The 27,128-nt window shown below is 51.1% G+C and overlaps 1 protein-coding gene across 4 annotated transcripts in view; it reads right to left on the bottom strand.

Annotated features, from left to right (window-relative positions):
• Positions 1–517: 517 nt before the first annotated feature.
• Positions 518–27,128, bottom strand: part of MAP2K4 (mitogen-activated protein kinase kinase 4) — a 102,585-nt gene continuing 75,974 nt past the window's right edge. Inside the window, exons 5-11 of one of the 4 annotated variants that reach the window (XM_082326499.1) lie at positions 24,936–25,055; positions 21,771–21,822; positions 21,212–21,339; positions 7,252–7,329; positions 6,041–6,189; positions 2,532–2,577; positions 518–1,367 (exon numbers count right to left, since the gene is read on the bottom strand). In XM_082326499.1, the coding sequence (XP_082182625.1) occupies positions 1,254–1,367; positions 2,532–2,577; positions 6,041–6,189; positions 7,252–7,329; positions 21,212–21,339; positions 21,771–21,822; positions 24,936–25,055 (687 nt within the window). In that variant the 3' untranslated portion in view covers positions 518–1,253. Of the gene's footprint in view, positions 2,578–6,040; positions 6,190–7,251; positions 7,330–21,211; positions 21,340–21,770; positions 21,823–24,935; positions 25,056–27,128 lie in introns of all 4 variants that reach the window. The other 3 variants (XR_014229711.1, XM_082326498.1, XM_082326500.1) reach the window with 3 other exon arrangements.

Consider the following 27,128-nt stretch of genomic DNA (forward strand, 5'->3'; position numbering starts at 1 on the left):
AGCTATGGAGGGTTGCAAAAGAGGTTAATATGCCCAGAAGGTGGTGAAGAAGGTCTCCAGCAAGCGAAGCAGAGCGTGACGCTTGCAGCAGCGGGGCGGGCAGAGCCCCGGCGCGGCGGGGGACGTCCCCGCCATCCTGCTTGCCGTGGCGAGAAGGAAGCGCTGAGGTTTGGTCTCATGAGGGAGACTGGCCTGGGCGGCGGCAGCACTGCGGGCTGGTCTCGGGGCCAGCGACAAGGAGCTAGCGTCAGGGCTAGGGCCAGTGAAGAACGAGAGAAACACTGGCTAGAAATCACAGACATTCGTTTGTGGCTCATTAAAACAGCTGCAGACTTTATGAACGGCACTTGTCGAAGTCAAAGCAAAGCCAGCTGGTGGTGAGCACTGTGCAGCTATAAATCAGGTCACAAGCAGGTTAAATTCAATCGAGTAGTTTAATAATTCTTCAGGTCAAAGGTCTTATCTTACCAGGTAACAATTTACAGGACACCTAGTTAAGAGTGAAGAGTGGCTGGCTTGGTAAAAGGAGAAAGAATACATTATGTCCCATCTCTGAATAGTTTAATGTTAGCCTCTTTCAACGCGACATATTTTTGGTAAAGACATATTCACTATATTTAACATGATCTCTCTTTAACAGGAAGTTCAGCTGAGCACACTGTCCCCAGAAAGTACACTGCGACTGTAAAGCAACAGAATTTCATAGCAGTAAATCTATTGCACTTTGTGAAGAATAAAATTCTCCTTTGCCTTTCTAGCTCCAGAAGGCAAAGCATCTCGTTGGTTAAGCAAGTTCTTCTCCCTCCAGGCAAAGTCTCTTAATGTTCAGACAGACAACGCCTAACTTTTGTTTGTTTGCTTTTTATTATTACTTGAAACAACAATTGGAAGAGTTTGAGAGAAAAATCTTTCCAGTAGCTGCTGAGAAGTCTCCAAGTTTTGAGTCTAGAAATGAATTTTAGGTGCTATCCAATCACGGTCAACAAATAAATGTACTTATTTCCACATTTCATGAATATGTCCACAAAAGAGCAAGATGAGGTCTCTCTTTGACCAACACTAACACTGTGTGATCAGGTATTACAAGGATGCACTTTATATGTGACAACAGTATACAGACAGGATGGAAATAACACCAATATTATTGCACATGGTGTCTGGGCGAGCATTAAAAACACTGCAATATGTGATGAAAATTCTTTACAGCTTGTTTTCTCTCAGCCCTTTTTCTAGAGTTTGATGTAGCAGCAATATCAATCGACGTACATTGGAGAGCTGGGAGTTGCTGGCATTTGATCCAGGATTTTACAAACATAGCATGCAACATCCACTGTGCGTTCCTCATACATCAGGATGAAAGGATGTTTCTGGAATCAGATAAAAAAACAAGGTTGGTTACATTCTCCCTTCTGACACATGCTGGCTACCCCAGATAAAAGCCTGGTGTATGGAGTTGCCTGACGCAAGAACACAGGGCTTGGTGGTGGCTGTAGGACAACAGGACACAGCCTGGTCCATGGCTTTCACATACAGGGAATCCGTATGGTAAATGTGCCGTATGGAGGTGGGGCAGGACTCCAGGAGTGTCAGGAACTGCTGGGCAAGAGGCAGTGAGGGTGCAGTATTAGCAGCACCTTGCTCCTTTGTAGGATGGACATGTACTGAAATACTGTCAAGAGAGGTTTCATCATCAGCCTTGTCAGCAATGGGGAGACAGGAGTGACAGGGAGACATGGCTGGCGGAGGTCAAACAGGAGATCCAGACCCAAACCCAGTTCTCCTGAACCCTGGTCCTCTGCTCTGCCCAGGAGGCCGTACTGGACCCAACTCAGAGCAGCTGGAAAGTAATGACACGGCGACTCCCTGGGCCAGGACACCAGGTGAACTCCTTCATATCACACCACCACCCTCAGGGACCCAGGGCATGGTTTCACACATCCCCTGAAGAGGTGGCCTCCAGATGCTCAGAGCTCCTTGAAGGCGCGTGGTTGCCAACCCAAAAGCATTGCTGCACTCCTCCTTTAGGACCCCTCACCACAGACAGGCTCTGCTGGTGTCCTACTCCAGAGCCGTGCTCTTACAGGTCTCACTTTTGCCTGAGCACTCCCAATCCCATTGCGTTGCGTGGCCTGTGCACTGGAGGCACTTACATGTGACAGCGCTGGCCAGCAATTCGACCGGGCTCCCGCAAGGCACCAGGACCTCAAGCAAAGGCAGCATTTCCGTAGCACACCCAGCATGCTTCTGCCCGAGCCTGCCTGCTGCAGGGACCATCGATCCACTGCAACGGGGCATTTCCCCCCATGCTGATCTCCTGTGTTTATGTACAGACACTAATGGTCTCAGCCATTGTCACGACCGCAGGCCAGAGACAGCGGCACGGAGGTGGTGCTCTTCCTCAGGCTGTGGAGCTGAACACCTGCCTTGATGGCCCGAGAAGACAAGGAGCAACCTCGGACGTGTGACCCAGCCCCGCTGCGTGACCGGCACAGCCGCAATGGCCAGCGTGGGCAGCCATGCTTTGCACTCACCAGAAGCTCTTTATACTTTGGCCTTTTGGACTCGTCCTTTGTAAGGCTAAAGAAAGCAGAAAGAGAATTAGGAGAAGGTGGGATTGGGGAAATTGTTACAGATATCAAATGCAAATGTTCACAGGACACGATGTTGAATCCACTGCTGGCGCGGTGGGATTCACCGCCTTTTGTTTTCTGGAAAAACCATCCTTGTGCTGTGAGTGACCACAGGGACTCCCCCCTGCTCCCCACATGGGTGAACCGCAGCGTGGCCACCAACAAATCCTGCTGGGGTCAGAGCCCAGGGGAGCTGCAGGTGGAACGCCATCCCGACTGCCGCTGCCTCCATACGGAAACGGGTTCGACTGCAGTATAACCACAAGTTCTGGGCAGCAGCAGCTGGCCTGTGCTCCATCCATCGGGCAGCGGGGCTCAGAGGCAGAGGAGAGCCAGCGCTGCCTGCCAGGGCACAGACAGGGGACAGAGGTACCACACCATCACCCTGGCATGGGTGGGCAGGGGCTGAGGCTGTAGCAAAGTGCAGACGGCAAAACCACTCTGTGGGGCCAGGTCCAGGCTGCCGGGCCCTCCCGGCTCATCCCTGGCACTAGTGGCACATGCAGCACTGAGCAGGCCACAGCTGCCAGGATGGGACAGGAGAGGTGACACGGCTGCCCACGGGCGGCTGGTTGGAAAGCGTCCCCTCCTGCAGGGCTCCTCTGGCACCTCGACCACCCCAGCACAGCACAGGGGGACCGCAGGTGGCAGCAACGGCCACCTAAGCCCCTGCAGCAGGGGGGACACGGTGGGGGACAGGAGAGGCGATGGGACCAGAGGCAGAGAGGCTGCGGGATGGGGCTTGGCAATGGGGCTCCCTGCCCTGGGAGCCAGCGCTGCACCACCGGGCAGGGAAAGGGCAGATGTAGCATCTTCCCCAAACGAGGGGAGTTAAGTCTAATTCCCAACAACTGCATTTCCATCCCCACAGGCTCTGGCTGGACCTTTCTCAAGCTCCAGCACTACTGCAGTGTGGCCTCAAATTCTTTGGAGCAGCAGAGGGTAATTAATGCTGCACACCTGGCGCTGCTCTGTCCTGTGACCTGCACAGGGGCAGAGAGGGCAAGAAATCCTGCGGCTGCTGCACCAGCATCCTTGCTTCAGGCTTTCACTGCCCAACAGCAACTCATTTTCTGACCTCGGCAAGTCTAGGGGTTCAAATATGCTCCTCGCAACGCCTTTAAGGCAACTAGTCAGAACTTCAGCTCACAGACCAAGTTTTGCTCTGAAATTTCCATGCACACTTTCATAAAGCAGTCCTAGAAATCTTTCATTTCTTTTCCAGCTCAACGTGAAGCTGCGTGTCTGGAGCGGCCGTTTGCAGCACCAGGTGCTGTACTGCTCCTTTGCAGGAACATCTGATCTCCTCCCCAGGCACGCCAGACCTCAGGAGCTCACGGCTCTGCTGCGAGCACAGCAAGCTCTGGAGCTGCCAGCACCAGGCTCCCAAACGCCGGACGCAGAGCCTGGATACTTTGCAAACTCTGGAGCAGAAAGCTGAAAGCAGAAAGCAGTTCCAGGAGGAGCGTGACTTCAGATAAGCATCTAACACAGGGAGGTGGGCTGAAGGGGAAAAAATGTTCCACCCAGGCATTCATAGCGCTGTTGGGATCCAAAGCAAATTGAAAAAAAAAATCCCAGAAACTTTTTAACATTATCAAAAATATCCTTTCCTCACTGATCTATCATGGCGAGCAGGCAGTAACGCTGCAGGACTCTCTTTCAACATTTTTCCTGACTCTTGAATGCACAAAAATAGAATATTATTAGATTCACATTTGTAGGGTAATGCCCAGGAGATTTACGCCATCACCTAAAAGCACAGCCTTTTGGAGACTCACCTGCCTGCTTAGTAACGCCAAAAGTTATTGTTTGCACTTAACTAAAGGTTATTAAGAGAAATATTTATTACAGTGTTGATATGAAGACATCATAAGTATTCCAGGCAGAAGGCAGATTATTTACAAAACGAGATTAAACAAAAAACAGAATTAGACTGAAAACTGCCCCACGCTCTATGCGTTGTGGCTGTTCCAGAGCAGCAGGCCCTGGGAGGGGTAAACGGGCTGGAAACACGACCTGACCCCATCAGCCCCATGGGCCAAAGATGCTGCTGTTTAGCAGAGATGCCATGCAGGCTCCTCCCTTGGGTGATCTGGAGCCAAACTCACCAGCGTGTACAGGGCAGGAGAACAAGGTCCTGGCTTTGCAAACTTTGTAATGATACGGCATCTCTACGGAGAACCATGTGGGAAACAAACTGTTGCTTGTACTGCACATGGGGAAAGCAACTCTGACTTTCTAACCAAATACTACAACATTTTTGACTGAAAAACGGAAACTTCTTTTGAGCAGCAAACGGTTTTGCTGCTCTATTTTCTGCAGCCCAGAGACAATAACCAGGCCTTCCTTACAGCCAGCTGGAAAGTGGAATCTGGCCTCCATAAAAATTCAGAATTCTGAAAGAGCGTAATATCCAAATACGAAAAACATCTCCAGCAGATAGAAAACCCTGAAACAAAACCTCTTGAAAGTTAAAATTGTCTAGAGCTGAGTCTTCCTGTGCCACAGAGCTTTGAGATGGACACCCCTGTGCTGGGGACGTCCATCACCTGCGTCTGCCCAGGGCAGAAGGTCCCAGAAGACAAATGCAGGTCACACTGATGGATCTCCTGTGTGCTTCAGTATTAGATTAGTGAAATTATGTTGACCACCTTTCACATTTTGATAGAAAAATACTTCATCAGAAAATTCACAATTAGCCCTTAACTTAAGCAGGACCAACACCCAGGCGGCAGGCAGACGGACTGCCCCAAGCCCCTCCTGCGCAAACACTGCACACTCTCCATCCAAGGCTGACCGCGCTGCAGAGCCCCTGCTCTACAGAAAACCATCTCTAGTTTTGATCTGGACCTCTGATTGACACAAGACATGAAGCCAACAACCAAGCAAGCCACCCGCTGCAGGTCCTGACAGTTGCTGTGCTGAGCAGAACTGGGCGGGAAGGCTCCGGGCCTTGCCAGGCAAAAGGCAGGACTGGTACAGATCCTCTGCCCAGCCACGAGACAACACTGCCAGGTGTCTCAGGCTTCTGCCTGCAGAAGAAAGGGCAAACAGCAGGTCTGTCCCAAGGCTGTGTCGTACCAAGAACAGGATGCACAGGACAGGCCTTTGCCTGGTCACACAAACCTCCTGCCATGGGTCTTACCATGCCTCTCCTGAGCACAGACTCTCTGAGGTTTTCTCCTCATCCCTTCCCTGAAGAGCAGTTTCCAGAGGTCTGCCCTTCAGCCCCCACCCAGACAAGTCTCCCATCACCTCCAAACCAGTGAAATGCGAAAGGTGCTCACCCTCGCGTTGGCGCAGGAATGTGAAACTAAGCTAGGACGTGCTTGGCATGCGACCCTTGCCAAGTACCTAGCAATGACAAAACAAGCCAATTCCAAGTGCTTTCAGTCGGAAACACTTACCACAAGTTGACGAAGTTGATGAAACTTGGGGAGAACTCCCTTTCCTCTGAGTTGCTCAGCTGCGGTGGGTCTCCTTTTACTACTTGTGTCAACTGGTCAAACACACTGTTCCACTTGGGGTAGGGGAATCGCCCTGTGGCCAGCTCATACTGCAGAGAGACAGCAACAGCACCCGGCAGGTCACACGAGGTAAGTTCAACCAGGGTAAGAAAATGTCTGCAAGGACCCTGAATCCCTCAAAAGGAAGACTAAGATGAGATTCTTCATCCCATTCCCTAGACGAAGTTCAGGTGAGAGAAGAGGAGGGAAAGTTTTACCCAATAGTAAGTTGTGTTGCCTATGTCAGGAGCATCTCCAGATTTAACCTGGCTATACCGTGCTTTCATGTTGACAATGTCTTCTCCTCCACTGACTATAAAGTGAACCAATGCTCTTACTAAGGCGTTCAAAAGTAGGGGAGTAAAATCCTCCAGTCCCTTCCCGAGCATCCTAACAACTAGAGAAAATGGATAATGAGAGCCACACAATCATAGAATATCTCAAGTTGGAAGGGACCCATAAGGATCATCCAGTCCAACTCCCTGCTCCTCGCAGGACACTGAAAATGAGCGTTTTAAAATGCCAGTGGGGAAGGCAGAAGCTACTGGCTCATACTTATTGCTTCTGCCTTCCCTTCTCCTTCACCACCTCGAGAAGGGAAGATCTTTTCAGTTTACCAATGTGTGCACCCAGCAGTGCTGTGGTTAAGCCAGAGAGGAATCAGCAACCAGGATCCATGATTAACTGAGGTCTTCTGCACAGCCAAAGTACACCAGATGCCAGGGCTCTGAGAGGCTTATTTACACAGGCTGGATGCTCTGTTCTACACCACCACACTCACCATCCCTTCTCATCTGAGATTTTGAAGACAAAATTCATTTATGATCCAACACCTTTTCCCTGCTCACATCTCTTTCTCTGCAAAACATAGCTGCAGCTAAATGTATTCTCAGGGGTCCAGGAGAGCCATCTGCCTTGAAGGGATTTATATTGTTTCTGAGCCAGGAGGTGCCCACTTCAATCACAACCTGCAAATGCTTCACAGCAGCGGAGCTGGGCTTTGCTTCAAGCACGTGTTTCACACCAACCACCTCCATCACCCTGCAAAGCGCACCAAGGCTACCCACCAGGAGAGTACCACGCAGCAGAGGGCTTAAACCCCCCTCACTTACCAATGTAATTCCCAAGCTCCAGACGTCTGAGCGGACATCGTAGCCTTGCCTGGATGCGCTGGGATCTATCCTTTCAGGCTGGAAGAGGAAGAAGGACCAGTCAAACACTGCGCCATGCAGGAAGGAATGAGAAGCATCTGCAGACTTAGAAAAAACTCTTAAGTTTGTCCTGCCGGGCAGAGCCTGGCACAGCTCTGGAGGCAAACTTGTTGCTAGGGCAAGCAGCTTGAATAACTGTTACTGTCCATTTATTTAGTTTTGTTTAACTTTGGGATCTCTTTAACACAAAGTCTTGCTTTCTCTGTTTTTCCAGCGAAGTTGTCCCTAGGGAATCAAGAACTGGAATAAACATCTTCTCATCCACCAGCCCAGGGAACTGAGGTTTAGAAGCGTCTATCAGAACTCTTCTTCCCAACTGTCTGCTCGTTGCTAAACCTCAGGAGGTATTAAAAGCAACACATTTTAAGAACAGCTCTTCTTTACAAGCTTTTGGGCATCCCTTGAAGGCAACTGTGATGTTACAAGGCCTTCAGACATCCAAAAAGTTTTCCATAGAAAACAATATTGAGCCGGACATGGGTGATTTGCACCTAAGAGCGAGTTATCCAGAGAGGTGAACCAGCACAAAACATCTTTATGCTTTGCATGTCATCTTTATGAGAAACCTCAATTCTGCCTTCTTTTGTTAAAAATGTAATAATTAAAATGTCAAAAGAAACAGGGTTTCGTTCAGTTTTGACTACAACAATAATAAAGAGACCTGAATTGCAATACAATACTAAATTACCAGGTACAGGAAATACTATGAAAGCCCCAGTTGCTTTGTAAGCTACATTTTAATACAATTTCATGGCAGGTGCCAGCTGAGCGCTGTGCAGTGAACAAAGTCCCTTAGTGCAACCTCAACGCTCCAGTGGACCACGGCATAAGAAGGCATTGCCACAACACCTCCCAGCCCCCAAACCCTCATGGCATTTCTGGTTGCTCTGCCATGCTGCCAGCTCTCCTCTTGGCAGCCCACCACTTACACGCGGCTGCCCCAGCTGCGACCACTTCCAGACCTCTCCCATTCCCTCAGTCACCAGGATCTTCTCCAACAAGGAAACTTGCCCAGGCCACCACCCATGCGTACCCACACAGAGAAGGGAGAAGAAGTTTCCATCAAGCTTCAGTGGTTCTACATGTGGCTTCTCCTACAACCTTCTTGTGTCCACTACACCTCAGTACATGGTACATTGCCTTCCCAGTGCCACTGATGTGTTTTATCATCCTTACTTCCAGTTACAGTACCTGCTTTGAAACAGGCTGGCTTCAAAGGCCATACCCTGAGCATGCTGCCTTTCCCACCCTCCTAGGTCTGCCCTTTGCTTTGCTTTCTTATCCTTCAGTTACAGTTCCCATTCATCTTAAGCTCATGTATTAGTTATTCCTCTCATGACTTGGATGGACTTTTCAATAATTCTGGTCAGATGCAAAATAATAAAATTACTAAAATTCAACTCTCTTAAACCTACCATCATCAGCCCTTCACATGCTCATCTTATAGCTCAGTCAAAACCAATATCACATCTACATTACAGGTAAACCCGTGCTTCTAACTGCTCACAACCCAGCATCCCACCTTTGCTGGATGAGTTCAGTCTTTCCATATTGGGTACACCATATCAACAGACTACCAAATCAATTAATAAGGAATTAATAGCTAATATAAGCATCCATTTCTTTAAACATGGGGAACAGAAATGTAACGACAATTTTTCCGCAATTTTGTAGCTGAGACAATGGGAAAAGTATGTGAAAAGAGCAAGAGGGGTGAGGATCTGAATGGAAAATGTGCACTCCCAGTCTCTGCTACTTGCTTATTTGAGGGGAGGATGGTTTGATAAGCAGCAAACATTCAGGATGTGGATGCTCTCTTGGATGTTTCAGGAGGTTACTGGACATATTTCAGTAAGAAGCAAAACATCTCAAGGAGGAGCCTGTGGGTGAGTATTGACTCAGGCTCAGGCTCAGGAAGGACAAGACCTGGAGCTCACACTCATAAATCGAAGCTGTCCTCTGCTCAAAAGTAACACATGGAATAACATCACCTAATGGGTACAAAAAAAGTCAAAATGCTCTCAGTGATATACTTCTGTGAACAGTACAAAATATTCATGAGAAAACAAACAGAAAATGCCAGCAGTAGGAAGGTGGATAGAAGACCATGGCATCAACAACAGACCAGCATTAGATGTGGCACAGCAGGCACCTCCTCTGTCCCCTTGTACAGAAGGTTACAGGCTGAAAAGAAGTTTCCAGGGCCTCTCGTCAATCATGCTCACGAGTGATGCTGCGTCTACCCTGCCCTGTCTCAATGCCACGGGCAGCGTGATGGACCTGCCCCCCCAACAGCCTTGTTTGCCTATGGCCCCCACACAGCCCCTGCAGCATTCCCGGGTCTCAGGCCCACCAGCCTGGACTCGGTCAGCCCAGCGGCACACCCAGCGCCATAGAATCACAGAATCGTTTAGGTTGGAAAAGACCTTTAAGATCATCAAGTCCAACCGTTAACCCAGCACTGCCAAGCCCACCGCTAAACCGTGCTGCTGTAACTGGAGCCCTGCGACACCAGTCCTGCCTTCCCTCTGTGCAAAGCTCTCATTCCATCTTCTTGCCTCCAAGCCCTGCTGCCAGACGCTGCTGGCTCCTCCTGTCTTCTTGGTTCCAGCAGCCAGCAGCAAGAATGGGTGTGAAGCACATCAAGCTATCCCTTCCCTGTCCCTCAGGCACAACAACGTCGTGGCCAGCAGGGCGAGGGAGGGGATTGTCCCCCTCTACTCCCCTCTCGTGAGACCCCACCTGGGGCACTGCATCCAGCTCTGGGGTCCCCAGCACAGGAGAGATGTGGACCTGTTAGAGCAGGTCCAGAGAAGGCCACAAAAATGATCCAAAGGCTGGAACAGCTCTCCTATGAAGAAAGGCTGAGAGAGTTTGGGGTTGTTCAGCCTGGAGACGAGAAGGCTCCAGGGAGACCTTGCAGCCTTTCAATATATAAAGGAGGCTTATAAGAAAGACAGAGAAAGATTTTTTATGAGGGCCTGTAGTGACAGGACAAGGGACAATGGTTTTAAACTGAAAGAGGGTAGGTTTAGATTGAACATAAGGAAGAAACTGTTTACCATGAGGGTGGACACTGGAGCAGGCTGCCCAGAGAAGCTGTGGATGCCCCATCATTGGAAGTGATCAAGGCCAGGGTGGACGGGGCTTTGAGCAACCTGATCTAGGGAGTAGCGGGGGGGCTGGATTAGATGATCTTTGAAGGCCCCTTCCCACCCAAACCACTCTGAGGTTCTATGGTTCTGTGATTCTATCAATGCTACCTGTGCTGCAGGCCACTACGGACCAACGCCCCACAGTGAGGCGGCTCGCCGGGGGCATGGCCGCTATCCATGCCAGGCCATAAGCATTTTGGCAACAGAAGATGGATTCCACAGCTGGCATGTACCTTCCCACCATGAAAATCAGAGTCACTTCACAGGAACAAGGGCCCCCCTGTGACAAGAGACTCTCTTTAGTCCCACACACACGTGGGGCACGTCACCCATGCAACAGGCGCTGGTGTGTGGGAACGGCAGTGGGCAGCCCGGCCCTGCACGCTGCTGGGGATGCATCACGACGCCTGGAGGCTGCCACCAGGGACCAGCCAGCACAGGGCCACGCAAAATTACGGGGATGCTGGCCTCGCCAGTGCCAGGACTCCCACACTGCAGATCCGCAGGGGTGTGCCGCAGCAGAGTAGAGCGGTTCACAGACTGCAGAAGAAGGACTGGCTTTCCATGCAGCACAGTGAATTACGAGACTGCATGGAGATCAGGTATTTCGGGCAGGGCATGAAGTACCAAAAGGCTGTGTGTTACAGGGACTGGTGAGGTAGGTGGCACTGGTGAGACACAGCTTCTCGTCCCAGGCACCCACGCAGGGGCAGCCTGCTACCGTGACCGAGCAGAGCGCAGACGGAGCAACAGGGACTTGGCCCTAGACCGTGGTGGCACAGTTAAAGGGAAAGCAGGATGGACCAAAATAAATCCCGTCTAAATACAGAGCAGAAAGAATCCTGGGAATTTTCCATGTAGATGACATGGGAGCAATTAACACCAACGAAGGAAGAGTCAGCATGTCACACGCCGGGGACCTGGAACGAGGGCTGCAGACAAAGCCTGGCTGGTGCCAGGTGTCCTCCTAACGCCAAGCGCAGGCGAGGAAAGGAAATGGCTGAGATGGAGACCCACCACTGCATGTGCTGGCGGTGCGAAGAAGCAGGGTACGAATGACTCAAAAAGGGTGCAGGCTGCCACGGGGCCTCTCTCCATTTCAGCGTCCACCTGAGCACCAGCATCTTGACTGCAAAACAAGCAGACGTGGGCAGCACTGAGCCTCCCTCTCCTCCAAACCCCCAACTAAGCAAACACATGCAAGTCGGTGTGCGACACAAGGACAGATGCACGCACAACTCCCTGCAGTCTTCGGCTGTTTCACGTTGCTAAAGAGCAAAGTAGCATTTCTGGGAAAACCCGGTTCTTGAAGCTCAGACATGGATTTTCACTGGTTATATAATCAGGGAATTGTATCCCACATGCACTGCAAAATCAAAACTGCCTATGTGGCATTAAAATGTACATAACAAACTCTTGTGTGCTACTTAGGCCAATGCATCCCTAAACTAAAAGAAAATAAAAGGTTACCAGGAGCAAAGAACGATCAGAAAGAGCTAAATTTTTGCAATACAAAAAGCAGAAAAAAATCTACACAGTACAAACTCTCCCTCTGTCCAACCACGGGAACAGAGGGATGCGAGATGGAAGCTGCCAGCCTCCGTTGGAGACTATCTTCTTGCACTAAAAAACGTGTGAAATGAAGTCCAGGGACCTCCCTGGCTTTGGCCGATGGAGGGAGCAAGGTAAAGCACCGCACATCTGGCAGCAGGGCTGTGTGGGGCGCAGCTGCAGTGTCATCTGCGCCAAATTCATCTGCAAACCACCCAGCGAGCTACGAAGCGGGGCAGCCAGTTAACAGACCTTCACTGCTCTGACACAAACTGGATAGGAGTCTTGCACGCAAGAGCCGCAGCTCCCCAGCACGCTATTCTGCTGCTGTGTTAACCAAAATACCACATGTGTATTTGTTTGACAAAAATGCTGTCTCCCCTGTGGTGGTGACCCCATTATCATGGCTTTCTCATTTGGACGGCGATGCGCTGCGAGGGGCTCAGCAAGTGCTCGCGGAGAGAAGCATCTGTCGCTGCCCGAGTGACTTGGCTCTCGGGGCCAACTCCAAACCGAAGCCGCAGCAAGGAGGGGAGCGACGCCTCTGAACAGCTGCCTGCAGGGTTGTGCAACAGCAATGGAAACCATCTTTAGGACCATAAATAACTAGTTTGGGAAATTCTTCTGCTCTTCAGTAAAGGAAGATGTTGTCACTCACTTTTCACATTGCTGTATTTCTCAAGAATATTCCTACGGTGAAAAGCAAGTTGTTCTTCCTTCAGGGCTCTCCCCTGCACAGGCCTCTCGCACACTCAACCGGGGCACGGAGCGATGGCCAGCATTAGTGTCACAGCATAGCCCAGGCTGGGATGCAAGCCATGGGCACAGAGCAGGGCAGGCGAGGAGGCACTGGACTCGCTGGGCCCTCGGACCTGCTTCTCCTGTCTCCTCCTCCCCCAGAGTGCGAGAATGCTGCATGCAGCTCCCTCTCATCTGCTCGCTGAGATCTCCACACGTTTTATTCCTGTGAGCCCCTTCCCTGACTTCTCTACAGGGCTGGGCTGGCAGTTTGGACCTGGTAAGGCTGAGGAAGAGCCCGACCGCTCACCTCCGCAGGAGATGCTCACCACCAGCCCTGTGGACACGACCACCATCTCCCAGAAAAGTGGCAGCCTTGCTCTGTGAGGTGACTGTCCTCGGGGGGACTCGCCATGCTGGTGCTCGAGCAGACCTCGGTGCCCAAGACGCAGCCCTATAGTAGGTGCTGGAGCTCCAAACAGATGTGAACACCCACCCACTCCTCCTGACTGGTGTTACTGCTCTGCCCTCTGGGAAGTTTGGGAGGCTCTCCCTTAGGTGACACTGATGTCCCTTAGATGACAGCGATCTCCCTTTGGTGACACCAAATTCTTCTACTGGCTGCTGAAGAGGCGAGGTGTCTAATTTCATGTGGATCTCGATTTTTATGTGCAGTGAAGCCTCATAAGCTTTCTGGATCTCCTCCTGGGCACGTAGGAGCCCACAGAAGGTGACCTCAGTGCTGCAAAACCTCGGTCTAAGAGCACAGATGTGAGTCATTCACACGAGCGAGTGAGATATCACAGTCACACTGTGCTGGGTAAAGTCTTTTCTAAGGTTATACCCCTCCTCTCCAGTACGAGGTGACCGATGAAAAAGCTATTAACACTTTGTCTTCTCTGGACCTGTATCGCAGCGCCAATCGCTACAGGGGTCGTGCAGCATCCTATGCCGCAGCCCACACCAGCTGCAGGAGGAGACGTGGCTTCTCGGCCAGGGTGTGACGCAGCAGAGCGAAGGACCCGCACACAGCGTGATGGCTGGAGAGCTGCCAGGGGAGTGGAGAACATGACTTCTTCTGTCTTTGCTGGCTAGGTGGACCTGTCACTCCCCCCTGCTCCTCAGTCAACCACCTCTAGGATAGCAGCAGTAACACTGCCTCTGTGTGCACCACTTCTACAGCCACACAGGAGATAAGAGTAGTATTGTCAAAAAATACTTCAGCCAAAATATTCACCCCTGCTTGGACTTTTGAATTCAGACATTCCTTCCAAAATCCCCTCTGTTCTTTGATTTCCTGTCCCTCCCCCTCACCCAGGTCAGCCACGAAGCCGGCGGCTGCGCAGAGATTATCAGCAGAGATCATGTTTCTAGAGAATGGCCTTTCCTCCCCTCCTATTTCCTTTACAAATTTACTCTGAGAGAATGTTTCATTTAAAAACTTCTCCAGCAGCATTTTCCAGGTGGAGACGCTGGTTTCTGTTCGCCTGGGGTTACCATCCCCTCCCAGCTGGCTTTCCCAACAGCATTTGAATTCCTCGCCCTCGCCAGCAGGAAGATCCCAGGAAAGCGATGGACTGGTGGACAGGGACAGTTGCTAGGCACAGAAAGACTGGCAGGAACATTAATGAAGGCAACGAGGTCCTGTTGGGCTTGGCACAGCATATTCTCGATGACCTTATTCGTCTTGTTAAAAAAGGTAAATGTGTGGCTGTAATAAACTTGGACAAGTACAGTGCATTGTCTGGACTGCAACTAAATCAAGCATCATTAATTTGCATTAGTAAATGGCTTCACTGATAGAGTTCAGAGTGTAACTGTTGTTAAAAGGACTCTATTGAGGGGGAGAGACAGGATTTATAATGGGACCTCAAAGGTGCCCCTCCTTGGCCTACTGCTAATAATATCCAAGAAAATATAAAGTCAGTGTTGCTAAATTCTGCATATTATAAAAATATTGCTAGTATGATAATTAAGGGTTCCTGAAGAACTCGTGTGATTTGAATGGTTGGTAAACTGGGCTCTGGCTGGATGCTGACTCACTCAACCAGATACAGAAAAAGCAGCACTCTGGGGGGACAGACGGGCTGCTAGAAAAGGAGAGGAGAGCATGAAACCCCAGAGGAGCATCACGATTAAAGGCGTGTAGCTGGGGCGACGCACTAGGAACTACATACTCCGCAGGAGAGACAAACACGGGAAGCTTGCTCAATTTCAGGGACTACGTTTGTAAAAGGATGCTAAAAAAGTGGGGGGTTTATAGCACAGCCATAAAATACAATCCAATCTGCCTTAAGGGCATAAGCCGCTCAGTCGTTAATCTCCTGAAAGAAAAGCTTAAGAGGTGACTACATCAGAGTCAGAAAGCACCTGCTGGGGAAAGAAGCTGCAGCAAGTAAAGGACTCCTTAATTTTACAAATGAAGTAGAAACAAGAGCCCACAGCCATCCATTAAAACAAGACTTACTCATATTAAAAAGATGGTATTACGAGCATAATTAATGACCAGGACAACTTCACAGGCACTATGGTAGATCCTCCAGAACTTGAAGAGGCATCTTCAATGCAGGACTTTGGAGGTCTTCTCCGTCTGGCATTGTCTTGGAAGGCCACCAGAGTTTCACACCTCCCCTCAATGCCATCCCCACTGCTGCTTCCAAGAACTGAATTAGATTAACAAACAGGGCCAAGCTCTGGAGAGCAGTTTTGGAAGGCTGTAAGGTATCGTTTCAGCCCTGCTAAGTAACTTTGTCATGGAACCTCACTGAGGGCCTGCAGTTTTGGTGGGGATGCTCTAGAAGTCCTTGAAGTAGTTAGCTACAAAAGACTGAATTGCAGGGAGCCCAGTTATTTTTCCACAGCCTTAATGCCTAACCAACAGGCAAGCTTTCAAACACATACTGAAAAGAAAAGGAGTCCAGTAGGAAGCAGTGCAAGGGGACGACTTCTGATCCTGGAGGACTCTCTGATGCAGCAGAGAAAGGGAACCAAGCGAGAGTGTCTACGGATGAAGTTACACGCATCCCAACCAGAAATGAAGCAAAACAAAATGCAGATGGTCAACAGCAAAGGTGAGGCATCATGTGGCAGCTCAGATAGCGCCAGGCTGGAGTCACTGGCAGTTCGAGCCTTAAAATCTGGTTTCTCTTTCTTCAAGATCTCTTCCATTCAACCAGAAGCTGCTTGGTCTGGGCACAGGATCAGGAGGCTTCCCCAGCTGCATTCCATCGGCTGTCCTTCTGGCCTCATCACCTGTGAAAGTTTGCACCTGCAAAGTACAGCCCTCACCCCCCAGGTCCAGTCCTGACCCCAGTCCTTCCCATGTTATGGGAAGTAGGAGCTTTTGCACTCCACGAACGCTTGAGTGCCGCGTCCTGAACAAGGTGGTGTGCCCTGCTCCTGCCATGGCCCTCGTGCCCTGCCTGCTCCACCACCGAGGGTCATGCTGCAGCAGCAGGGAACAGATGGAGGAGGTGGAGGCCAGATTCGGTTGCATCCAGACAGCGGTGCCAGGGCAGCAGCTCCAGCAGCCCCTGGCCTGCGCCGAGCGTGTGGCGGCGTGCAGGGCGCTCCCACGCTTGGTAGGAAAAGGCTCAGCCCAGGGGTGGAGAATCCCCCTGCAAATCCCCCCGGGTCCTCCTGAAGCGGAATCCCCCCAGCCTCACCCGCGTGAGCCCAGCCGGCTGGGGGAGGGCAGGAGGCTCACACCTGGGACCTGCACAACCCTTCGCTCCCTCTCCCCACACCTGACCCTGCCCTAAGGAGCCTTGCCCATTCCTCTGCATCTTCACTGCCCTGATGATCACGTTCTGCTATCTGTGGCTTCCAATTAGCCTTCTTGTAGCTAATCACGGCAGCAGGGGCTACCCTGGGCTGCCCCAGCACAGCCAGCCACATCCCACGCAGAGCAAGCCCGTGGCAAGCAGGAGCTGCCTGCTGTTTCCAGCTGAACCTCCAACACCTCCCGAGGGCAGCTATCTCCCAGACCTGACTTTTAGGCACTTCCCATGTAAATCCTAGTGGCCAAAACGACTTTTTTCTGCCTTTTAATATTCTCCTTCACAGAACTCACGTCCTGCCCGCAATACTTCTGGCCAAACGGTCCGCTTACGCAGGCGGCTGCTGACACATTTCCCCAGGTTTATGTAAACTGCCTGTGCAGACAACCATCTAAACGGGTGAGGAGGAAAATCCATTCCCGCCGCATGCCCAGCAGAACGGGGGTGGAAGCGCCGATGCACAGACAGGAGCTCAGCCCTGCAGCAGAGCTGCTCGGCACGGGCTCTGCGCCGCCTGATGTAAGGAGCTAAGTTTGGACAGGAGAAGTCCCACGCTGGGCGAACCCCACGGACAATTTTAGCCGGTGAATGAGTAAGTGGAGGTTATGTTCTCAGCCAAAACCCCTGAAGCACGCGGGTGACAGCAGCAGCACGCGAGCGGGGAGGGCTGCACTCAGAGCTCAGGCATCTCCCCCGGCATTTGCTACGCTGCGGGCGGCACAGCCTGGATCCAGTCTGCGCTGCTCGCAGAGGGACAGTGCCACATGTCTCCCAGTCTCCTACCAAATTTGTTTTCTCAGTCATAAAAATTATGGCTGGGTGCCAAGTTTCAGAGGGAAAAAAAAAGAAAAAAAAAAGTCCAACACACAGCAATATTCAGGAGCACCCAAGAGGATTTTAGCTGCATGAATTCAAACCAACAGCCTGCCCGTTCAGATAAACGAATGACTGAGCCTGATGAAAACTTGGGCATTGGGTCAGGAATGCGAAGCTGAAACAGAGGCTCTTGCTGCAGCTCTGCTTGGGTAAAGGATCGAGAGAGCTCCCACGTCCCTGCAGCCTCTCCCTCTGTGTATGCAGGGAGGCCGGGGGAGCAGGGCTCAGACTCGTCACTGTCACCTGCCTTGGGAATTTTTCCTTTTCCACACATGGCCTGAACTGGGCATGAGCCACCCGAGCACAGGGACGCAGCCTCCACCCGGCCCTGGACGCCGATGCCAGCAGCGGCTGCCCATCTTCGCCAGGGAGAAATGAGGGGCAGGAAACACATCCCGAGCGCTGGTCTGCAGCGGCACTGCAGCGCCGGGGCTCTGCGCTGGCCCTTGATTTGCGCACAGGCAGGGACAAGCAGAAGTGTGTTTGCTGGGACACAGGTCATACATTAGCACCAAGAAGGCTGCTCTGTACCGTGCATCCCCTTGCCCACCTTCTCATCTCAACAACTCCTCAGGGAGAGCCGAGCAGGCAGCCCAGGGGAGGGTGGGCGAAGCGGCGCAGGGCACTGGCACATGGGCACAGCCGCAGCTTGCAGCAGGCAGCTCCCAGGGTACCTGGGAAAAGGACCTGAGGGACCAAGGACACGTGTGACACCATCAAACTCTGCCCCTGGAGAGGTCCCAAAGGAGCAGGGCAGGGCAGGACATCCGTCCTCACGCTGGCTGGGTCCTCCCCTACCTAAACCAGGAGCTTCCAGTCTCATCCCTCCCCTCTGACACAGAAGCTGGGTTCACTTGAGCGTTAAGAAGCAGTAATGCCACAAAGACCACCAGCTTCAGCGCAGCGCACAGAGCCTCCCCTCCCATCCAAATCGGCAGCACCCGCCACAGCGGGAGGCAACGCAGGGATTGCTGGGGAGCAGCAGGCGGGGAGGACCAGGGGCTGGCTGGCAGCAATCTCACCCCCACTACTGGTTTAAGGCTGCCTTGAGCACGTTGTGAAACCCCACCTAGAGCAAACCCACGCTGCTGGCAGTGGCACAGGTCTTGGAGGGCTCTCCGGGGCAGGCTGCTGCCTGGGGCAGTGCGGGGGCTCCGTCCTTCCTTTCTTTCTTTCAGAGAACACAAGGCACCAACCAACATGTACGCCTTTACTTCAATATAACGATCTCAGGGGAATTCAAGGTCAAAAGCAAAACAACTTCTCCAGCGCCGGCAGCTCCAAGGCTGACACGCTGCTTTCTGTGACAGCTCTAACAATTTTGGTTAAACCACCCAGCGCTTGCTTAGCAGCTGGACGTGGCTCCTGCTGCCTGATCAGACGGCTCGCAAACGGGCCGACATCCAATGTTATTGTTATCCACGGCTATTTGGGGACCCAGCTCCAGTGCACACGGTGTTATCAGGTTCCTTCGGTGAGCGAGTGCTCATGCTACAAGAATTACTGCAAGTGCCACGGGCCAAGTGGGCCTTGCAGAACAACACGCTCTCATCGTCAGGGAGCGTCATCCAGCGGCCCTTATCAGACCCGTCCTGGCTGAACATAGTCACGTTATTTTGCACCAAAAATAGTCACCTATTCTGCACCAAAAAAAAAAAATTTTCCTTTCTAAAGGAACGTGACTGGCCTGACTCCCTCCCAGGTATATTGAGGTTTGATCAGAGCATCACTACAGCTATCTGCTGGCTTGGAGGAAGAGCTGGCAGATGTGCCTGCATGCTGGGGACATCTCCCCGTTTCCCAGGCCTCTCAGTACGTGGAATTGCTCATGTACTTGGAGAGGAGTCACTGAGTCCGGAGAGCAGAAGGGAAGAGGCCAGCCGCCTCCCACACCGCTTGCCAGCTGCTGGCTCGGCCCACAAACCACACACCATGCCAAGGCTCTTAAAATCACAAACTGAATCGAAACACTTTTGCTCGCTTAAAAATTCAGCAGAGTCTGGTGATGGAGATGCACAGAGAGCAGAGTGGATATGCACAGAGAGGGAGGAACGACAAGGGGCTATGGGAAGCACCCACCCACTCAAGCCCCAGGGGAAAGGAAGCGGCGCAGCTATTTACAGACATGCCGGTAACTGTCACGTCGTAACTAAACCAACAGCCTGCGCACAGCTAACCATCTACCCACGGCTGTAAGCAAAAGTGGGAACATTAATTCCTGTAATTACAGCCCACCAAACTTGGGAGGGGGAAAGGAGTGAGCAATTTTTCAAGAGCCCTATTTACAGACCCGATACGCACCTCAGAGGAGAGGGAAAAGGCAACAACAGTCATAACTCCACAGAGCGAGGCTATCAGAAGTGCCTGCGGTCTGAGACGCAGACACCCAGCCTGGCGTCAGGCTAGCTGGGTCTGCACCGGCTCCCGTGTCCTCCCGGGACACCTCTGCTGCCCGCAGCATCCCGTGCCCCACCGACACAGCAAACGGGGCAGCTCCCACTGACCCTCTTCCCTGCGGGGAGCTCCGCGCCCTTGCCAAGAGTGCTCGGAGCAGAGACGTGCCTCTGCCCTCTCCCCGGCCTCACGAGGTCTTTATGGAAGCGAACCGCCCCGTTTCACTACGTTACGCGGCTCGGGGGCTTGCGCACGCTTTGTTGTACCAGAGCACTGGGCTCCAGTCACAGACCTCATCTGTACTCTCCTTTCCAGCTCATTGAGTAACTAGCTCTGCTATGAGGACAGTGAACAGAAAAGGTCAAATGCTCCAAAACTCAGACTCTGTGCTTGAGACTAAGATCAGGTCGGGGCAGACAGGTTTTGCCTTGGACACCACAGTCAGATAAAAAGCCATATCATAGCCATTACCTGGACCAGATGGGCACCATACCTTAAAAGAGAGAGATTTTCCTTTTTTGTTTGCTTGGTGGTAGATAAAAGAGTTCAGAAAACACTATTTTTTAGCATATAGAGCCATAAGATAAGTAACAAGAGTTCAACACAGCCACTGAAATTAAAGTTACATTGACAGCAGCGGACACACAGCTCCTTGCGCAAGGCGCCCTCAGTTCATGTGAAACCAAGAGATGCATTTTCAAAGCAGCCCGGTGCACAGAAGTGTTTAAAACCCTCGGACAGCTTTGAAAATCACCACCACAGCTTTTCTCCCTGGGAGGGGGAGGGAAGCAAACAAGCAGGACAGACTCCCAGGAGCCACAGCTCAGCCCCAGCGATTTCCACGCAGCTGCTCTGCCACCACTGCTCTCCAGAATCACATTCTCCTGGAATTAAGTTATGGCACACTTCGGAATTAAAGTGGTTTGCAAAAATCACTATAATTCTGCTCCGCAATAACTCCTCTGACATAATCTTACTGTAGCAAATGGATTTCTTGCAGACCAAGAAAACCCTGCCCCCAGACGGCACCGCTTGCCCCGTGCACTGTTTATTTTGGAGCGTGAGCGGGCGCTGCTGAAAGGCACAGAGAAGCTCTCCGCTCCAGCGCCGCAGAGGAACCCAGCAAAAAAAAGAGAATTCGGTCACTTTGCGACAGCCTGGAAGCCTTTGCTGACGCTGCCAGCAGCAGTGCTCAATCCAAAGCTCAGTTTCATCCGGGAAGGGGGTGCTCATCCCATGGGAAACAGGCTGACACTGCAGTTGGACGCCAGGCACGGCCACGCTGAGCCAGGCCTGCAGAAGGAGGGTAAGGCCCTGCACAGCCCACGGGCACGCCAGCTCCCCGCTGCCCCGCTCATCCCCACTCACCGCCATGTACGGCCGGCACCCCGCATCCCGCGTTTTGGCAATGGAGTCCACAAGCTGTCCACTAATGCCGAAGTCACAGAGTTTAATATTTCCATTTCTGTCCAGAAGAATATTGGAAGGTTTGATGTCTGCAAGGGAAAGAAATTTAAACCAGTAAGTCACGGCTGGAGCTTTCAATTTCAAGAACAGCAGCTGCACGGAATCGACACCGGCAGTGCTGTGCCATCGCCATCGCCGCTTGGCGTGGGGTGGGCGGGCGGCGACTGGATGTGCTGGCCACCGCTGAGGATCCCGACTGGGAGCGAGAGGAGATGGAGCCAGCCCCGAAGACGCCACGTGCCTGGAGGCAGAGGCAGACACCCAGCCACCTTGAAATCACGCTTTTATGGAAAACCACGGACCGAAGGGGCAATGAAACAGCCACTGGGGACACACTTGTGCAAAACCTGTACTCACACTCACGGTAGTGCACATGCTAATTACACTTTGACTTGAAGCACAGGCCGCTTAAAATCCTTGCCGTTATTTTTGTAGGCAAGAAGAAAAGACATGAACTCACCTCTGTGAATGATTTTCAAGTTTTCTTTTAAGTGGTTTAGTGCTTTCACAGTCTAGGAAAGAAAAGCAGATGAAAAATAAGCAAATGTCGTAAGATTCTTGTGATTATTAAAATTTTGGAGCTCCAAGAAGGGGGAAAAAACATTTAATATGTTGAGATATCAATGCTTTAATATGCCATGTAATAAAAGCATTTTTCTCCCAATCTTTCCTGCAAACAGAGGTGATATAAGAGAGGGCACGTGCTTAAGCAAACACAGCACTTGTTGAAACCTGGAAAGATCACACTACGGGAGAGGGGAGCAAGAGGTGAAGTCAAGCAATTTCTGATGTTAATTATCTTGAGTAATAACTTCTTTCAAGCCCTATGCCGCACTTTTTCAGCAGGTAACAACTGTTCCCATTCCACTGGCTGAGCAGCAGCAGTGTGGGGAGCAGCGGAGGAGGCTGTTCTGATTTAACCATTCACCATTAAATGGAAGAGGCACTTAGGGAGCCTGATTTCACCAGACGATTTAAAAAAACCTTGAAAGTTCACCATTTTAATTCACTTCGCTTCTGCTGAAAAGACCATTGAAACCAATGGCCAAAAGACCTCCTTGAAGATGACGGTAAGAGGGTGTTGCAAAGCGCTCGGAAGCTGTGCGACTGTAAGGATGAAGTCTAGCACCAAGGAACAACTCCCCAAAGCCTGTTCCTTCTGCTCACACAACCCCATGTTCAAGTGCTTTGGTAATTAAAAGCCCTGGCAGGCTCTGGGGCAGCTGAAGTCCTGTCTCCTCCTCGCTGCCCACCTTGCTGCTCCAGTGCAGGTTTCTGCTCCGGCAGCAGAAGCTGCTACATCTCTCTGAACAACAAAGCATCAACTGATTTTTAGGCAGGCCCATGGTGGAATGAGACTGGATGGCCACCTTGGACCTGTGCTTCAGCAAGAGGAAGCCTGCTGGACTTAGTGACTGAATGTTGATTTAAATCTCAGCTGGCTCTGCCAGAAGCTCCTGCCCCTACCCTCAAGCGGGTGAAGCAGAAGCTCACAGCTCTTCAACCTGGGATAAAAGAGCTCTGACATGAAATGAAGGGTGGTTGGCGGAGCACGCCGAGCTGTGAGCTACAGCACGTACCCCACCTGCACATGATGGGGCTACCAGGGCAGCGCGCACGTAGACCTGGACCTGGAGGCCCTCAAGGTCTAAGATCTCATCGCCAGTATTCTCATACCAGAGATATTAAACACTGTTCCTCACTTTGTTTTCTAGAAAAAGGTGGACAGAAACAAACCTCAGATCACAAGATCTAGTCAGAACCTGTCTCAGTTCCTAAAGGCAGCCTGTGCAGAGGACCTCCCTCAGGAGCTGCTGGGGCCGGGCTGCCTTCAGGTGCAATGTGAAGGAAGGAGAGCGGTGTTCAACGAGCAGCCCACGACCTCCCGCACAGTGCAGCTGGGCTTCACATCCCCAGATCTGTTGTGGGCCATGGATCAGGTACGGAAAATTTCAGCTTACTCAGTCCGTCTCTCACCCCCAGGTCAGAAACATCCAAAGGTGGTCATTTCCCTGGCTAGGAGTTAAAGCTTTGGTGTGCTTTCACAGCGTGCTGTCTGCACAGGGTAAGTAGAGAAACTCCCTTTGAGAGCTTCAAAACTCATCTCAAGTCTCTGTCCAAACTATCTTCATCGGCAAACACCTTGCAAGGTCTGCCTGAGTCAAAATGTGGGCCAGTGTGTCTCTAATACCCTGCAAACCCCAGAAGAAAGGATCTCCTTTTCCTTCCCCCACAGAATTACATATAACTCCAAGCAGATGACCCTGGAAGGACAGACCTTACCCAGCCATCTCTTGTCTATGTCTCAAGCCTTGCTTTGGCCAGTAATACATCTAGTTGGTTGGTGGTAAGACCATGCACTCCATGGGCTGCACAACAGCCACTGGCTGCCTTTGATAGGATTTTCAGTCGTGGCTATAAACATCTAAATACCTGACAGTGCCTGAGCTGTCAAGGCAGCCTGTTAGCTCTAAGAAGTGGAAGCAGGTCCAGGTAGGCTCAACGTTTTATAAAGATGCCCCTAAGAAGAGTGAAGATGGTTTTCTCCCAAGATCAGGCCCTGAGCAGAATTTCCCCGTATCTTTTCAACAGGTCATGGTTTGCAACTTGCTGAGCAGCTCCCCACCACTCTGACAGCTTGGGACACCAGCTGACTTCCAGGTTAGGTCAAGAAAACATCAGCCAGGTTCTCCACCTGCTGAAGGCCCACTTGTACTTTTGGGAGCCTTTGCACAAGGCTACTAGAAGTTTCTCTGGACTGGAGTGGCCCAGCGTCCCCTGCAGAAATCCAATGGACCTGACAGATCTTTACGGGCAGCAGCACAACAGAGGTTTCAGGATACCTTTCAACAGCCCCTCCTCCACAGCCCAAAGCCAAAAGTTTGTTTTGCAGGGCCAAAACTTGCCCTTGTGTTTAGACAACGAAGGGTACATTTTGGCATAGCCAAGGATAATTTTATGGGGCTCCTTAAAGGGAGACAGTGGGCTCCGTGTAGCACAGCCACACTCAGGTGCCCTGGGTGGGATTCATCTCACTTCGCTTCACCACCTAAGGCACCACGAGATGGGAACTCAGCTCCCATACAGAGGCACCAACCTCTCCCCACTGACTCGAGCAAGAGGGTAGGCAACTCACTGAGACCAGACCCTTATTCTCAAACAGTTTGGTGGGGTTCACATCTCCTGGCTATAAACGCCCAATCCCTTGTTTCCTTTACAAACCAGGGAAGGGGAGACAGCTGATCTATTCTGGGCACCGTCCTTGGGATGAGATGACCTGCACCCAGCTTCCACTGATGCCACCACCAGTGCACATGAAGCGATCCCTGAGGAGGGGGCTGGTGCCGATGCTGCCAGCACCGATGTTCAAGCAGACAGAGCAGGAGGCTGGTCCTGGGGTCTCTTTATGAACTAATTACAGACCCCAGGACCTGCTTTCCTGTCGTGCAATATGCTATGAGAAAGTCAGAGTATACTCAAGGATCATTAAAACCGTGGTGCAATACAACAGCAGCAGTTCTGCTGCATGCAGATCGACCCGCTTTCTCACATGTGAGTGAAAGAGGTCTTAATTTTTCACATTAGCTTCAAAAACATACACAAAAAGGTTTAACATAATACTCACAGCTAAAGTGATTTTGCCTAGGATTTCTTCTGGAATAACATCATCTAATACACTATATACATATTTGTAAAACTTATCAAACGAGGTAGACATGAGCTCCATACAGATCCAACAGTCACCCTGGAAAGAGAAAAAAATCTGTGTTACTGTCAAGATAAAAACGAGAAACAAAAATCCAGAGAGCATAAAGAGATCCCTTGAATCCATTAAAATACATTAACAGCAACATGCATTTGACAGGAAGGATGGAATTTGTCTTGATTAGTTTTAGCAATGGCAGACTCGCCCCTGGACGCGCCTCTCCCCCACTCCGCTCACCAGCAAGGAATCGAGCTGGCCGGCTCTGACCTGGTATTACATTTAGATGCCTGAACCTAGATGAATCCAAGTCCCAAAAACTGTCTGGCTCGCCAGAAGGCTGCAGGCAGAGCGCAACACCAGCATGCACAGTAAGACTAAAAAAAAAATCCCTTCAGTTTATGACTACCCTGCAGAGGACAGACGACATTTCACACAACATTCGGAGACATCGTCTAAGCAAGAGAAAACGAAAATAATCCCAAGTATGGGGGGGGGGCTGTTGATTTGCATCTTACAGTTAAACAATTTAAATGCAGAAAACTGGAAAACATACTAGTGTCTGTGTTAAACCAAGCTAAGCTTACCTACCCTAGGAGAATAACATGTCTTTTTATCAAACTCTCTCCTGAGATCTGTAAATCAACCCACTCACAATGGATTCGCTGGGGGTGAGAAATGGATCCCTGCAACATAGAAGGACTTTATCTTTTGGTTTAGTATGTATCTACCATATGGGGATGGACAGCTTAGCCACGGAGTGATCTTAGTTATTTCCATTTTTTTTAGCATTTCACCTCCAGTTGAGGACGACAGAAGGCTTTGCATGAGCTATTTCTGTAGACTCTCATGCACTGCAGGCAACTCTTCCTTGCTAGAAATACTAAAACACTAGAACTAGACCTGTCCTCACCAGAAGCAACATACTCATACCTATCTTCTACAGGTTTGTATCACAATGAGTGTTAAAACTGCATTAGCTGTCAAAAGCGAAGTACGGAATGGATTTGATCAGTCTGGATGTCTCATCCTGGCTAAATACCACCTAAAACACTTGCGCAGGCAGCAGCACCGCGTGCAGGCAGCGCTGCCCTGGGCTGCCTGGGGAGCTCAGAGCACGGGATGCCCCTCGGGTTATGACCGAGCCGCACGCGCCTGTGGTACAGGAAGCAACAAATAGAGGAGAAACTTCCCAAAGCAAGCATCCCATAGAATGTGGATTTTTCCTAACCAGACAAAACACAAACCAACTAAACTCTATGTTAATACATGGAAATGAAATAAGGAAAAAAACCTAAGGTATGGACATGCTGGCCATGTGGCAAAGCCCTGCGCTCCCATCCTGCACTCCAAGTCACTTCTGTGTGAAGCAATCTCCCCGTGCTCATGAGAGTCAGGAGCAATTCTTGAGTTATACTTAGCTGATGGGAAAGCTTGCAGAGCCACAGGTTTTAAAGCCAAAAAGGGCTTTTCTGCCACTCAGAATGACCTCCTGTGAAACAGAAGCTGAGGAACTGCATCCACCAAGATGCCTCCACTCCAAACGCTTGGTTTAGCGGGAACAGAAGTGCCCAGCAAAGGTACTGTCAAAAACTGCATGCTGGTATCAGCAGAGGCAGCAGTGCCATCCAGCTGGGTCTTGGGCTGCTCACACACGTGCACGGCTGTTTTCAGCAATACAGACAGCAAACTGCCAGGAAGTGTCCCACGTGCCACCAGCGCTACAGACGCTGCTGCTTCAGTGGCAGCGAATCCATCACCGTCTCCTGCCAAAGAAGGGATGCTGCCTCTGAGGGGAACAGATCAGACCAGACCAGACCAGACTATTTCAGTTGGAAGGGACCTACAATGATCATCAGTCCAACTGCTTGACTGCTTCAGGGCTGACCAAAAGTTAAAGCATGTTGTTAAGGGCATTGTCCAAATGCCTCTTAAACACTGCCAGGCTTAGGGCATCGACCACCTCTCTAGGAAGCCTGTTCCAGGGTTTGACCACCCTCTTGGTAAAGAAATGCTCCCTAATGTTCAGTTTAAACCTCCCCTGGTGCAGCTTTGAACCATTCCCATGTGTCCCATCACTGGATCCCAGGGAGGAAGGTGCTCAGCACCTCCCTC

This window comes from Platalea leucorodia (genome assembly GCF_965183815.1).
Source record: "Platalea leucorodia genome assembly, chromosome: 14".
Taxonomy (NCBI): Eukaryota; Metazoa; Chordata; class Aves; order Pelecaniformes; family Threskiornithidae; genus Platalea; species Platalea leucorodia.